Raw genomic sequence first — 13,806 nt, forward strand, 5'->3', positions numbered from 1 at the left:
CTGGCCTTTAATGCTTTTAACAAACAATAGGATAAATTAGAAGATGGATAGCACAGTGGAAAAAAGGTAATCTCAGGAGAAAAATCTCAGGATCACCTTCAGCCATCCAGTGTAAGAAACACAGTAAAGAAACACAGTAAACTGTCTGTTATAGGATGTTTTTGCACTGTGCAATTAGACCACTTTTCATCCAGGCAACAAAAAAGAACACAGAGATAATACGTACACAAATTAACATGCATTGATCAGTATGACATCACCATTCCAGCATGGCAATAGTCAGCACTGCACTTTACTGCATCATATATATTTCTATAATTTGTTAGATCAGACTTCTACAGTTCCTATCATATCCTGATTTGTGCAAATGCTAAGCTATTTTTTCATTTCTGTTGTGCACACACACACACACACACACACACACACACACACACACACACACACACACACACACACAAACACACACATACACTCACACGTTCACACACATATACAGTGTCGCTTGAAAGTTTGTGAAAACTGTAGAAATGTGCAAATACATATGGGCATTCTATATACTGGGCTTAAATATGAAACAAAACAACATCAGCATTTTACACAAGTCCTAAATGTAAACAAAGTATGTATTATACTTCTGCATTACATATCTGTGAATGGCAAAAGAATGTGAACCTTTGCTTTCAGAATCTGTATTAAAATTTAATCTTAGTGGTTCACATACTTTTGCCTCTCACGGGTACTGTATCTAACACTGGAACATTGTCCTGAGTAAAAAAAAATAACAAGTACAATATATTTGTCTGATCTGGACTTGTTTAGGAAGTGGTGATGTTTTGGGTCATATTTATGCAGAAATATAGAAATCTCTAAAGGGTTCACAAACTTTCAAGCAATGTTGTGTGTGTGTGTGTGTGTGTGTGTGTGTGTGTGTGTGTGTGTGTGTGTGTGTGTGTGTGTGTGTGTGTGTGTGTGTGTGTGTGTGTGTGTGTGTGTGTGTGTGTGTGTGTGTGTGTGTATATATACATAAAATATTTTTTTTGCCCAAGTACAATATAAAGACAGTGCAGTGCTGATTAACCTCAGTGAATTCTGGGTGGGTCAGTGTGAACAGTGAAAGTGAAACCACTCCATTGGCAGCACACTACAGTGAGCACGTTAGTGATATTATTAGTGTGTTAATGGCACAAGGAAGTGGTGCTTTATTCATGTGCAGATTGGACAGTGGATGTGGCTTGTCTCCTCAGAGTCTCAGGTACAAAATGTTATGGTCACCACAATAAGATCACCATTGTATCAAGCAACAACACCAATAAAAAAATCAAATGTAGTGTCTTCAGGTTGTATAAAATGTCTTCATTTTTGCCTGGTAAGTCTGGAGGATGATGAAGCAAGCAGATTTGGGGAGCGATTATGTGTTTTCATGACTAAAGAAATTAGCCAGTCGAGGAAATGGGTCTCTAATGAGAGAACATGAGGCAGAAAAAAAGAGAGACTGTTTAAATTTTCCCCAATCCTTTTCTCTCAAACATGACCCAAGTATAATGCAGCTCTGAAGGAAAAAGATTCAATTTCCAGATCTACAAGGATGCAAAAATTCAGCATGTGGAAAAAAACGCATCAATCACTAAAACCTTTATTTCTTTATATCTGTCTATAGGCGTACTACTACAGCAAAGAAAAGGAGATGTCCTGGGGAAGTATTTTTCTCAGTGGCAGTGTCTCTATGGTTAAAAAGAACGAATATCCTTATTATATGAGGCCTTTAGCAAAATTCAATAAATTGTTTGATTAAGCCAAAGACTAATATTGTGAAATTAGCTCTGCAGTTAAGCTTTCCGAAAGGATGATACCTATCCAAACAATGTGATCTTATCGGGGTGTTTAAAACAGCGTAGAATTAAATAATGAACAGAGGAAAACAAACTAAAACTAAAAAAACGTGAAAGGTTAATACTGCTTAAAAAGAACTGCATAAAAATTGTGGACAGAGATTGTAGGACGGGATAATGAGGGGAGAACAAGAAGAAAAACAAAATAAGGAGGGAGCATCCTTTCTGCCACAAAGCCAAGCAAAAATATTACATTTACTTACGATTTTATGACTTCGCATCATATTATCAAACTCTTCATTTATTTTTTTATATTTTTCTTCTGTATGGGGTGTGAGGACATATGAGGCATCAGGGTCCGGGCTATCGCAGCCTCTGTGTTCTTTCTTGTTTAAGGCCTGTAGTGAATATCAACATAGAAACAGGGATCAACAAAAAACTGCAGAAGAGAAAAGTAGTACTTACACCAGAGCGCTTGTATATTAAATCGCTCTCTTCATTTAGTTTGCCCAAACGGTCATCCATGAGGGGACTATGGCCAAAACAGTCATCGGGATCAGGACTGGCACAGTCACTATGGCCTTTGGTTCTTAATTTCTGCAATAAAATTGGAGAATTCACATACAATGCACACAGGCACATGCAAACACAGTGAGATTGTAGAGGCTTATATGTTTGCTTACTGGTCTGAGGATACAAAGCATAAACATATACACACATTTATCTATGCTCACCCCACATACATACTGTATTTACTGGAAGTATGATACAAGGGTACTATATGAATTTATTTATATATTTATTTATCTGTATCCAGGTTTGTATCTGAACTAGATTTTTTTTTTGTGAACCCTACGTCTTGCCTCGAAACAGTTAAAAATAAAAACAAGGCTAATAAGGAAAAAGGGGCAATTTTTAATATACAAAAGTTAATAAATCTGTTGATCTGTTTAAAAGTATTGTTTATATCTGACATTAATATGTTGACCACTTATTTGGTTTATTATATTCTTACAAAAAAGCAAAAAAAAAAGTGCCTATGAAGCTGGAACAGAGTGCTGCTGTGAGTCAGATTGGGATACAATAAACCGCAGTTCATTATAATGTGTGTCTGAGGCATTTCAGAGAGATTTTCTTTTAAAATAATGACGCATAATTCTTACTGATGAACAATGAACACCCGAGTGTCTTATCAACCACATTGAGCGCACATAACATGGAGACAGTATGGCATTTTGAATTTACACTGTTGTGCAGTGTAGCCAGCTGTCCAGTGAGTAATGATGTACATGTGTCTAACATGGCGATGCTTGTTCCATGCCTACTGCATTAGCCACTATAGAGGAAATAGTAAATTCTTAAATCTTATCCTATACTGTAAATCCCTTTCCCTCTGAAAAAGTTTAACTTGTGTGTCTTTGATTCTCTGTCTATATCTCTCATACACACTCATATCCCTTCTAAATGTGTGTGTGTGTGTGTGTGTGTGTGTGTGTGTGTGTGTGTGTGTGTGTGTGTGTGTGTGTGTGTGTGTGTGTGTGTGTGTGTGTGTGTGTGTGTGTGTGTGTTTCAATACATTTTTCATTATTTTTCAGTTAACATAAGCCACCCAGCTGGATGGCGGCCTCACATAAGAAGGTCCCACAGCGCAGCCATTTGGAAGCTGCTTTGAGTTTCTTCCAGCACACTTGCCACTCACAGAGCATGTCAAGTGCTAAAATAATGGATTGTCATATCTGGCCACTAATGCTTATTTGAGCATGAAATGAACTGATTAATTTAAGAGAAAAGAGCACATTTGTATTGATCTTATTACATGAAAAAACATTTTCCTTTTGTGCATGTGTGAAATGCGAAAGCCCAGGGTGGGAGGGTTTAGAGCTCTGATCAACATCCTTCCCTATTAAAAAGGTACACAGACACATCCGTTTTGTTTCTAATGTCATATACATGGATTAAAGCAGTGTCACAGACACCATTTGTGTTTTTCTGTGTGTGTTTGTGAGTGTGTGGTGGGGGGGTGGATGGTGGTAACAGCTGTCATTCTCAGGCAGGTACGTACAATAAATTAATTTTTTTTACACCATTTACACATTTATGATGCTTTAATTCAGGAATTATTTAATGAAAATGATAAAAAAAAAAAAAGCTTAAAATAAGTGTATGCAGCAAGTACAAAGTCCCTGAAACAAATTTTTTTATAGAACATCATCACAAACTTTTATGTTCATAAGCTGTTTTTACTGTGACTGTGCTGTAACAGACATATTTGACTCCTGCTGCTTTACAAAAGCATATATAATAAAAGCAAATAACATATGTATATACAGTACATACACATGCCCTGCACATAAAGAGATTTTAAAACACTGCATCCTGCAGTGTGTATTGTCCAGTGATGGTTTGCTGCTAACAAATTAAGTGTGCCGTTTGCCCATACAACTATGGGTGGGTCGTCAAGAGTGGCTTTTGCGCGCTCTTTCCGAGCAACGCCTTCCTGAGTCATTTCCTGTTTATTGAGGCCTCTTTGCACACGAACGCCTATGTTTACCCAAGAAACTATGCACTTTCTCCCCAAGACTGCCACAGATTCCATCAGGACCTGCAAATTAAAGCCCCAACCTGCTCATTACGTGGGCAGCAGTGTGGTCGGGCTGGAGGATTGAAGGCGGGATAAGAACGGAGCACCTAAACCAGTGGCACACCCAGTGCTTGTGCTTGAACACCAAGCATGAGCACATAATGCAGGTCATGAAATATGTGACACTGAGACACTATGACATGCCCAAACAATGAGGGCCTGTTCATGCATGCCGTGGGGGTGAAGGTTTATGATGGATGGAGCTGCCACATTTATTTTTTTGCTGGCTCAAGTGTTAGAATTGGGAATAATATGTAAGGGTGAGACATGAAGAAAACCCGACGCTATATATGTACATAAGAGCTGTGACTGGGAGAGTGTTACAGACTGCACACTCCTAAATCCTTCTTAAATGACTTGGCACGTTTTGTCTGTCCTGCGGACTATGCCTGCGGCTCCTAGTAAACGGATCACTAAATCAGCACACGGCTAAACAGGTGGCCTTATCCCCAGCACCTGCCAACCAGCCTTGCTGCCCAGCCCAGCCAATCAGCAGCCTCTGCACACCAACATAGCCTTAGAAGGGAGCCTGAAGGTCATCAGCTATGACCCCCTGCAATACCTCCTGCACCCAAACAAGTACCAACACAACCATCACACTAGTTGTCATTTGACACCTTATTGGATCCACAAATGCCCCAACATTGTATGAGGTGTTGCCAAGTGTTAATGCACATGCACAGATGGATCTGTTTCCAACTCCAAACACAAGAAAGGGCTTCTATAAGGGAATCTGAGGAGATCTGTACTTCATACAATACGGTCACATGCCTATTGCTCAAAACATATCAATTACTAAAGTATCCTCTTCCAGAAAACGAAAAACAAAAAAGCTGTCATCTAGCCAGGAGTGTCTGTATGTGAGAGCAACACAGAGAGAGAAAGACAGGCACACTAAAGAAGACTGTTTTTTGTTCCTACTTGTCCTGCTACTTTATTACAAAGCTGAACATTTTCCAGCATCTCTCTCTTCTACAGATACTATACATTTATCTTGACTAGGAAATTAGAAACTAATACCTTGAAATATCCACTTTTCCACTCATGTATCTCAGGAAAATATTTATAAGGTGTATAAAGCATGCTGAAAGCTGATAGTAACAGAGCCATAAAATCCTGTTAAAAGTGTTTGTTTGTTTAGGTCAACCATTACTGATCAAATTATAATCTCAACAGATTTTTGGGAATCCAAAAATAACATTCAAGTGAAGCTCTTGCATAAGCCACCTACATTACCTGTTCACGTGATTTACTCACAGTAAAATGGCTGGGCTCTTTGCTTTGAAACACCATTAGCTTGCTGCAACCTTTTTGTGTCTAGGCTTTTTAAGTTTGACTTATTTATGCATTGTGTATGAATAAACGTTGACGGAGACTGCGGGTCTAAAAGCTCAACATTGAAAATATATGAGAAATGGACCTGGGAAGGAAATGTCTGGAATGGGGTGGGGGTTGGGGTAAAAAAAAAAATTAAAATCTAGAACGGTTGGAAATCTAATCCTCCCTGATAAAAACCCAGAATGTAGTGATGCGCCCTTGTGTATTTATTTAAAACTGAATAGAAGTGATCTGACACCACAAATCTGTTCTAAAAACAAATGTGTTTGTCAGCCTTGCATGTCAGTATGAAAGCTGGCTAAACTTTCTTAAACTTGAGATATATATTATTTTTTAATTTATTTATTTTTAATAGACCTTGTGGATCAGATGGAAGATCGTGTCCACATGGCCACATAGGTAGGGTGGGACGCAGAACATTAAAACCTTGCTGTTGTGTTCAGACAGAACTTCCACCTGCTGTTCTATATAAGAAGCTCATTATAGTGGGCTTTTCAGTGTGGAGCAAAGCAAAATAAAAATGATTACAGCAAGGTGGCAAAAAGGAAGCCTTTTATCTGCTTGACAAGCATTTCTGCCTGTACAAATAATCTGCACAGTTTACAGTGGAAGCATGCTCCTGCTCTTTTTGGCATAACCAAAGAAGTGTATGTATGTTGTGCATTATCCTACATACTAAAACGTATTTTGTTGAGAATCTCAAAAGCTCTTGAAAGCCTGGCTGACCAGACTTCAGAGCAGGAAGTGACTTCATGCTTGTCCTTCCTGTTGAGGTGCTATTGTCTGCTATCTGTACTCACAGGAAGTGTGATGATGGGGGGCCCACTTCTTTGGTAATTATGATTGCTGAATAGCTGTATAGAAAAAAAACAACAATAAACTTCTATATGTCTCCCCAGGATGCTGATGTGTGCTCACATCTCAACCCTTCACATGTAAACACAGCAAATGGATTTATGTGCACTTTGAGAGCCTGACTGATTGATCTTGGCAGGCTGGGAGAAATAGAATGCCTTAATATCGACTCAGCCATATATGGTAGATAATTACCAGTGGTTGACCACAGAGATTATCGTTTTTGTGAAAATGACAAACTCCTATTAGCTGATGTGTTGCACTGCAGGGAGCAATAGCTACCCCGCTAAGAAAGGCAGCTGCCCAGAGACAAAACACCATCAGACTCGACAAAGCTATTAGTTGCCAGAGTAAGAGAGAACACAGTTTTAGTTGGGGGTATTTTGAGACACCAGTGCAGACTGGGAATTCAACTCAGAATTGAGGATGAAGGCATCTCAAAGTCATAGCATGTGCTTCGCAGTAAAATGAGACGGTGCAAACGACATGGCAATAAAGTGCGCCACCCATCCCCACTGACCTCAATCTCATTCCCAACTGTAAAACTTGACTTGTTCTACTGTAATGTACAATAAATGAAAAGCAGAACATCTAAAATTAAGATTTCCTAAAGCCTGTGTTTAAGCAATCCCGGAACAAGCCGTCAAGCCAGATAAAGTGCATAGCTTTCTTCTGTTTCTCATTTTTCTCCTACCTCTTTCTCCTGTTCCTTCACTCCATTGCTCTCTGATTCCATTCCCTTCCTTAGATTGGATCATTAGCCGTTAGAACCTTGAAACCACATACACCCCCAACCCCATTCCTGCTGCCCAATAAAATATTCATAAAGACAATTAGGAGTTCCGATAAGGCAAGAGAGAAGGATGAGAAGAGGGCAAGCAGGACATGCCAGCACTACTGCAACACTTTATACCTTCTCTGCCACAGACTACGCCTCATAAATCTGTGGCTAGCCAGATCTCTGCAACACACAGCCTTCTGGTAACATCTATGCCATTTAATCCAGATCTAACCTACCACCTCTACACAAGTTAATGTATGAGCATGTACATGAATCAGGGTTACATATCAGGGTTTTTACAGTCTTTACATGCAAGACTGAAAGACAGCTTAACATTTGCACAAACACACCTACAAAACAAAGCTCTGTAAGGTCGAGCAGAGCAATCATTTGCGAAGGTCACGAGTGGCTTGATGGTGAGATCTACCTCAAACCCACAATGTAAATTCAGGTCACAAGCTTTAGGGCTCAAAAAACCACCGGGTATCACTTTGGTAACCCTCATTCATATCCACATGTAAAGAGGCTGCCTTGCTGTCATTAGCAATTCCAACCAAATTAGGTCAGCTGATGACATACTTCAAGTTCTGCTACACTAAACTGCCAAAGTAACCTTGCTCAGTGAGAAAAGCTCTGAAATGTGGGGTAGCATACAGGAATGTATAAAAAAAACAGTTTGATAAGAGTGATGCTTTTAATCCCCATATGATAATAGAGAACTTTCTATGTTGGTAAACTTGGTAAAGAAAACTCAAGCTTTTATAATCCACTCTTTTTTTTCTGTCTGTCTGTCTGCCTCGCTCTCTCTCTCGCTCTCTCTCTCTCGCTCTCTCCTAAACGTGAGTTAACCATCTTATTTATTATGTATGCAAGAAAAGGACATTGTAGAATGAATCTCTGTGCATATGTATGTCACTGTGTATGCGTACAACCTGAAATCAGGTTGAGGATGGAAGACAGATGAAGTGAAGGATCAGGCATATACATGTCTCCCATGGCATAGCTGTGTATACCTACAAAAAATGTTCCATAGACTTTCTTTCTGAAAGCTGAATTAGAATATATACACCTAACCAAATCGTGAGCAGTGTAAATATAATGAAATCATCTGGGGTGAGCCATAAAGCCATCAATGAAGCGCAAGTAGTAAAGTCAAAGAACTAATCGAAAACATAGAATTTTCTAACAGTTAGCACCGAGTCTAAGCCTTAGCCAAAAAAATTTATCTTTTACTTCAGCACTACAGAGGACACTGGAAGAAAAGTCAAGTGAAACCGGTATGGAGACAGTAGGCCTGAACGACTGGAGTAGAATTGGAGCGGACAGGGAAAGTGTGTATCAGAGATTATGAGATATGGGATAAGATAGATCGAGCAAATATATCAAAAAGGATGGATAGAGATTTATTCTTGCTTTATTGAATTACATTCAATCATGTTTTTCTGTGTTGGTGATGCTTTCCCCTCTCTCACACGAGAGTAATCAATAGCTCAAGAGCAGGCCTCCATTAGCCTTTGCTCTTGTTGTCTGGGGACTGATTCTGAGGAACGAGAGAGGGAGAAAAAGACTAAGGCAAGATCGGTTAAGTTTACGTAGCATGGTAAACAAAGCATTGTACTTCACTGTTACCCATTTTTTCTTTTGTCACTATAGTCAGCAGTAAAGCAGAATAAATAGCAGGAGGCCTGTAGTTTAAAAAAAAAGGCTACAGAATGTAAGAGTGATACAAAGCAAAGCTCATTTCCAATTATGCTCGATTTCTATTTGCACATTGCTGCTTGTTACTATTACAACCAGCATTTCCAGCCGTGTGGCTCTTTTGCCTATTTGGATTTGTGAGAGTGCAAATTACACAGCTATAAGTTACATTTCCTGGTAATATATTACAGCCCAGTCAGCTCACATTACAAAGAAATCTGATATTTTGCTGTCTCTGCATGAGCTTTCACATTTCATATTGCGGTATTATTTTTCTGCTTTGGTGTAGGGCTACTGAAAGATTCATTCCTTATTCGAGTAAGATGTGCTTTGGAGCCACACAAGCAGGTTTCAAAACCTTGTCACTTGTCTGGAGAAGGAAAAAATGCTGCTCAAGATGAAACACTCAACTACACATCATATAAATAGTACAACAATTAGAAGACTTGATCTGCAAAACTGCAGTTCAAATAAAACACAAGTGCAATATAACAAAATAAACACCCAGGGCAGTTTGGATAACTACAGAACATACGTCCAATACAAAGTAGAGCAGAAAGAACAGCAGGATGAACTGAGAGAGCCTATATATCTTATATGATATTCTAACCCACCATTAAAAGGAAAGCCACACGTAGTTTCAGTGGGAATAGACTTGAACATGAGAGTATATGCAGAAATATTGGTCAGTAGCTTTCCTGTATACACTAATGGGTAATAGGCATTAATGGTATTAACTATTTGCGAGTTAAATTAGCCTGTTTTTCTAACATTGCAAAAACAAAAACCACAAACAACATCATTGCTATTCACCTGGACCTCACTACCTCAAGAAATTAAATAAAAAAAAAGTGACTCAAGACAACAATGCGTATCTCAAACTAAAGGGCTAAAATGACACAGTGAAATGAGTCATTTGCTCATGCTGCACTTCTCTCGCATTTAATTTTGGGGAATAAAAGCATAAAGATTAGCTGTAGTCAGCAAAGGCTGCACTCGAGCACTCAAGATTAGAGACTGCCTCATTAGTCTTATTCATGAATAATATTTACAGAGGACAAGACTTTGTCTGTTGTTTTTGTCATGGCATTTTGAAGAATACTTGGTTTTGAAGTGAAAAATATCAGACTCGTGAGAGAATGGAGGCTGAGGAAGCAAGCAAAAAAAATCACTGACGTCAATGAGGCATGACATGCTGAAAATAAGACTCTCTTGGCAGTAACTAGGTAACAAGCGTTGCACTCAAGAGGGCAGAAACGCTCTGTAAGAGCTGCGTATGAGAGGCTATGACACATGCGCACATACACACAACTACTTGAAAACATGTACACACATCTCATCACTGCTAAAGAGCTTTTTAGACACAGGCTATTAAGTGATGCATCATAGTACTAATGGTCAACAAAGAATGAGAAAAAGGGCACCTGGAAATGAAAAAGTGCAAGTTTGATAACGCTGTGTTGCTTGTGTTTTTCTCTTTACATGATGTTTTTCACGTTATTGGACTCTAATGTTCATAGTGCAGATGAGGAAGATCTAAACCACGTTTCTCACTGTCTGTTCTCTGCTAGGAAGCAAACATGCAACAGTGTTTCCACAGCAACCTTCTCACACTTAACATATGAGGAAAAAATGACCATGCCTTGAAACCATTCCTCAAGTCTTATTTAAAACAACAAGCACACAAATCACTGCTTTGGTTCAGATTCCAAAGGAAGAAATGGGATGTTCTGAACAAGAGTGTTGGTCCTGTCCTAGTGAAAACCCAAAGGAAAGGGAGTCCTTGTCCTATAAAAGAGGGCACTTTGAAAAGCGGTGGGAGGCTCAACACAACACAATTAGTGTTATGGCCCTCAGCATGGTATATTAAGGCAGTGCTTTTTAAACCTGACACATGTACTTCACCCTGGCAGAAGAGAAAGAATAGTGCAATTCATTTACATAGCAAATGTTTTTATAAGGCTTTCCAAAATGGAAATGATCGATTTCATGAGACATGCTGTATATTGTATTTGAGCCTTTCTGAGTGTACTTTAACTGCTTTATGCTGGGCAGAGACAAAATGGATCGAGGGCATATATTGGGAACACTGGGCCTGAAGCAGGAATAAACACCGTATTGGACATTACAGGAGTCAAAAGGATAAGAAGTACTCCATAAACCGTTTATGGCCATGGTAATGGTATACCATGACCTGTTATCTCTTCAATTAAGAATGAATGCTAATTAACCATTTAATAATTAAATAATACACATTAATTATCTATGACCATTTTCCCTCAAATACTGAATAGGAAATAAATCCTCTCTTCCAAACCTCTTTCAAGGTGTTTATGTTTATATTGGCTTGTTTGTGTAATAGCTCAAGACAATTAGGCTCTGTTCTGCATCAGGGCATTTTGCTGGCATGGTTTGTGTCCACCTGTCACCTTAGAGGGAAGTATCACTGCAGATCAGTACAAAGTTATTCTGACAGATCACCGTATGCTGAAACATTTCTTTCCTGATTGAAGTTTCTGCACATATTGGCTCCAAACGTTTTTTGAACACCTTTGGGGGACTTTTGGATTAGACACTGCTCTTATAGAAAACTCTAATATAATTACAGGAACATGCGAAGATGTGTTGAAGATGTTCTGGCAGTTCATGCTGATCCTTGTTCTTCCTTTAATTTAATCACATATTGTTAATCATGATGTTGTTCAGAAGCTTTACAGATTGACAGACCAGGTGAAATGGACGAGCAAGCTTTACAAGGTGGACTAAGAGAATGTGGAAGCTACAACAGCTTCGGTGTGTTGGGACATTAAGTTAACAGCACATCACTTTGTCAATCTGAACGACTAAAAGTTGTCTTCTCTGGCCAAACATAGAAGGCAATCCCAGACAGTGACAGACTACTGTACTTCTGAACTGTTGTGATGTGTTATAGTAACTTGGCACATCTATTCTGGCCTTTGCTAATTAAACACCAGACAGTCCTGATGTGCAGCTGAAGCAAATAAAAAAACTTTTACATTTATGAGACACCAAAAATTCCTCAGATAAACATGAGGATAGTAGAAACAAAAACTTGCCACCAATAAATATTACGTACACGCACAGCAAACCTTCAGATGATCTCATATAATGCTGAAAATGTGAACATAAAAAAATTGTGAGGAAGTCAGATTTATTAGAATACTTTAAAACTTCAGTGCAAACAACTGTAATTATTTGTGGCTGGAACACGTTATTAAAAATACCTTGGCTACACCCAATTGATTAAAAAAAATGGGGGAGAAAGAGAAAGAGAGAGAGAGAGGCTTAGCCTTGTGTCAATAGAGCTGACATTTGGTTTGGTTTAATCGCTCCTTTAATAAGGAGACGTCTCAATGTGAAAAGGAAACGGGTATGAAAAGATGTGTGGTGAAGGGAGGGGGTTAAAGACTTGCCAAGGAGAAGACATTAAGGAGTGAGCGCTGGGGAATTGAGCAGAGAGACGGAGATGAGGATCGTTGAAATGAAGCGAAATGTTACAGATCATGAGGGAAATTAGACAAGCTTTAATAACCGTTACATCAAAAAAATAGTGCCAAAGTGATATCTGAATCGAACTGACAGCTGTTAAAAAGAGGGCTGCTAAGATGACTCAAATTATCATGTCAAAAACTTTCTTCCGGTGTACAGAAGTACAAAAAACTTTTTGTCTTACTGAGGCTCTACAATAATGGCATTCCTGTCATTTCTTTTTCAGATGTCCATTTTTTAAGGTATGGAGGCTAGATAATAAAAATCATTCAGCTTTACATTAAGAACAAAGGAAACTGCACCTGATCCTCTTCAAATCAAGTGCCAAGCAGTGTAACTAACCATGCAGACCCGTGGCCTGCTCAAATGTCAAACAAGGCTTTAGCAGATCACACAGCGAGCCTGGCCTGTGGCCAGTCACAAAGTCAAGCTGCTAAGTTAAGCACTTACCAATTAAAATGTAATCTTACTCCCCTTCCATCTCTCATGTTGTCGTCTGTGCATATCAAACATAAATTAAACGCCTGACACCTTTTAGATTTATCCTTGCAGATATGAGAGTATAGCTCAAAGATGGCTTAAGTCAGTGGCAGTTCTGTGCACTGTAGGTGTGTGTGTGTGTGTGTGTGTGTGTGTGTGTGTGTGTGTGTGTGTGTGTGTGTGTGTGTGTGTGTGTTAATAATTAAGAACTCAAAAACCCCTTTTTCCACTAAAGTGTGGGTTCTCACTATAGATATCCTAGCCATGAGCTCATTCACACTATGTGGTTTCAGGGTGAAATTAAAGGCACCTTATGAAGATGCTAGCTTCTATTGTCTGTCTGTCTGTCTGTCTGTCTGTCTGTCTGTCTGTCTATCTATCTACACTTTACTAACAACTGTTACATCTTCGTCAACACTATCAGAGATTACAATGCAGTATCTGCCTTAAAAATGGCCACACGTCCAGGAGGAAAATCTATGCCAGTGTATTTGGTTGGAGGCTGGGAGCTTAATGCCATTACGGGAAGCCTGTATGGTAGTGACAGGCCAGGATGGTGCCAGCTCCAACAGCATGGAGCACCGCTCGATTATCTAGGCATGTCAGGATTGCAGATCCTCGGCACTCCAGGCCTGATCTGTCAGTGAAAGAGCCCAGACAGGGCCCCTCTGAGA

The 13,806-nt window shown here is 39.2% G+C and overlaps 1 protein-coding gene across 8 annotated transcripts in view; it reads right to left on the reverse strand.

Annotated features, from left to right (window-relative positions):
• mef2aa (myocyte enhancer factor 2aa) overlaps positions 1-13,806 on the reverse strand; it is a 79,285-nt gene that overhangs the window by 19,846 nt on the left and 45,633 nt on the right. For 4 of the 8 annotated variants that reach the window (XM_047822474.1, XM_047822475.1, XM_047822473.1 and 1 more), the window contains exons 5-6: positions 2,295-2,426; positions 2,093-2,227 (exon numbers count right to left, since the gene is read on the reverse strand). In XM_047822474.1, the coding sequence (XP_047678430.1) occupies positions 2,093-2,227; positions 2,295-2,426 (267 nt within the window). The remainder of the gene's footprint in view (positions 1-2,092; positions 2,228-2,294; positions 2,427-13,806) is intronic. The other 4 variants (XM_047822476.1, XM_027161487.2, XM_047822478.1 and 1 more) reach the window with 2 other exon arrangements.

The sequence above is a fragment of the Tachysurus fulvidraco genome, chromosome 13 (assembly GCF_022655615.1).
Source record: "Tachysurus fulvidraco isolate hzauxx_2018 chromosome 13, HZAU_PFXX_2.0, whole genome shotgun sequence".
Lineage (NCBI taxonomy): Eukaryota > Metazoa > Chordata > Actinopteri > Siluriformes > Bagridae > Tachysurus > Tachysurus fulvidraco.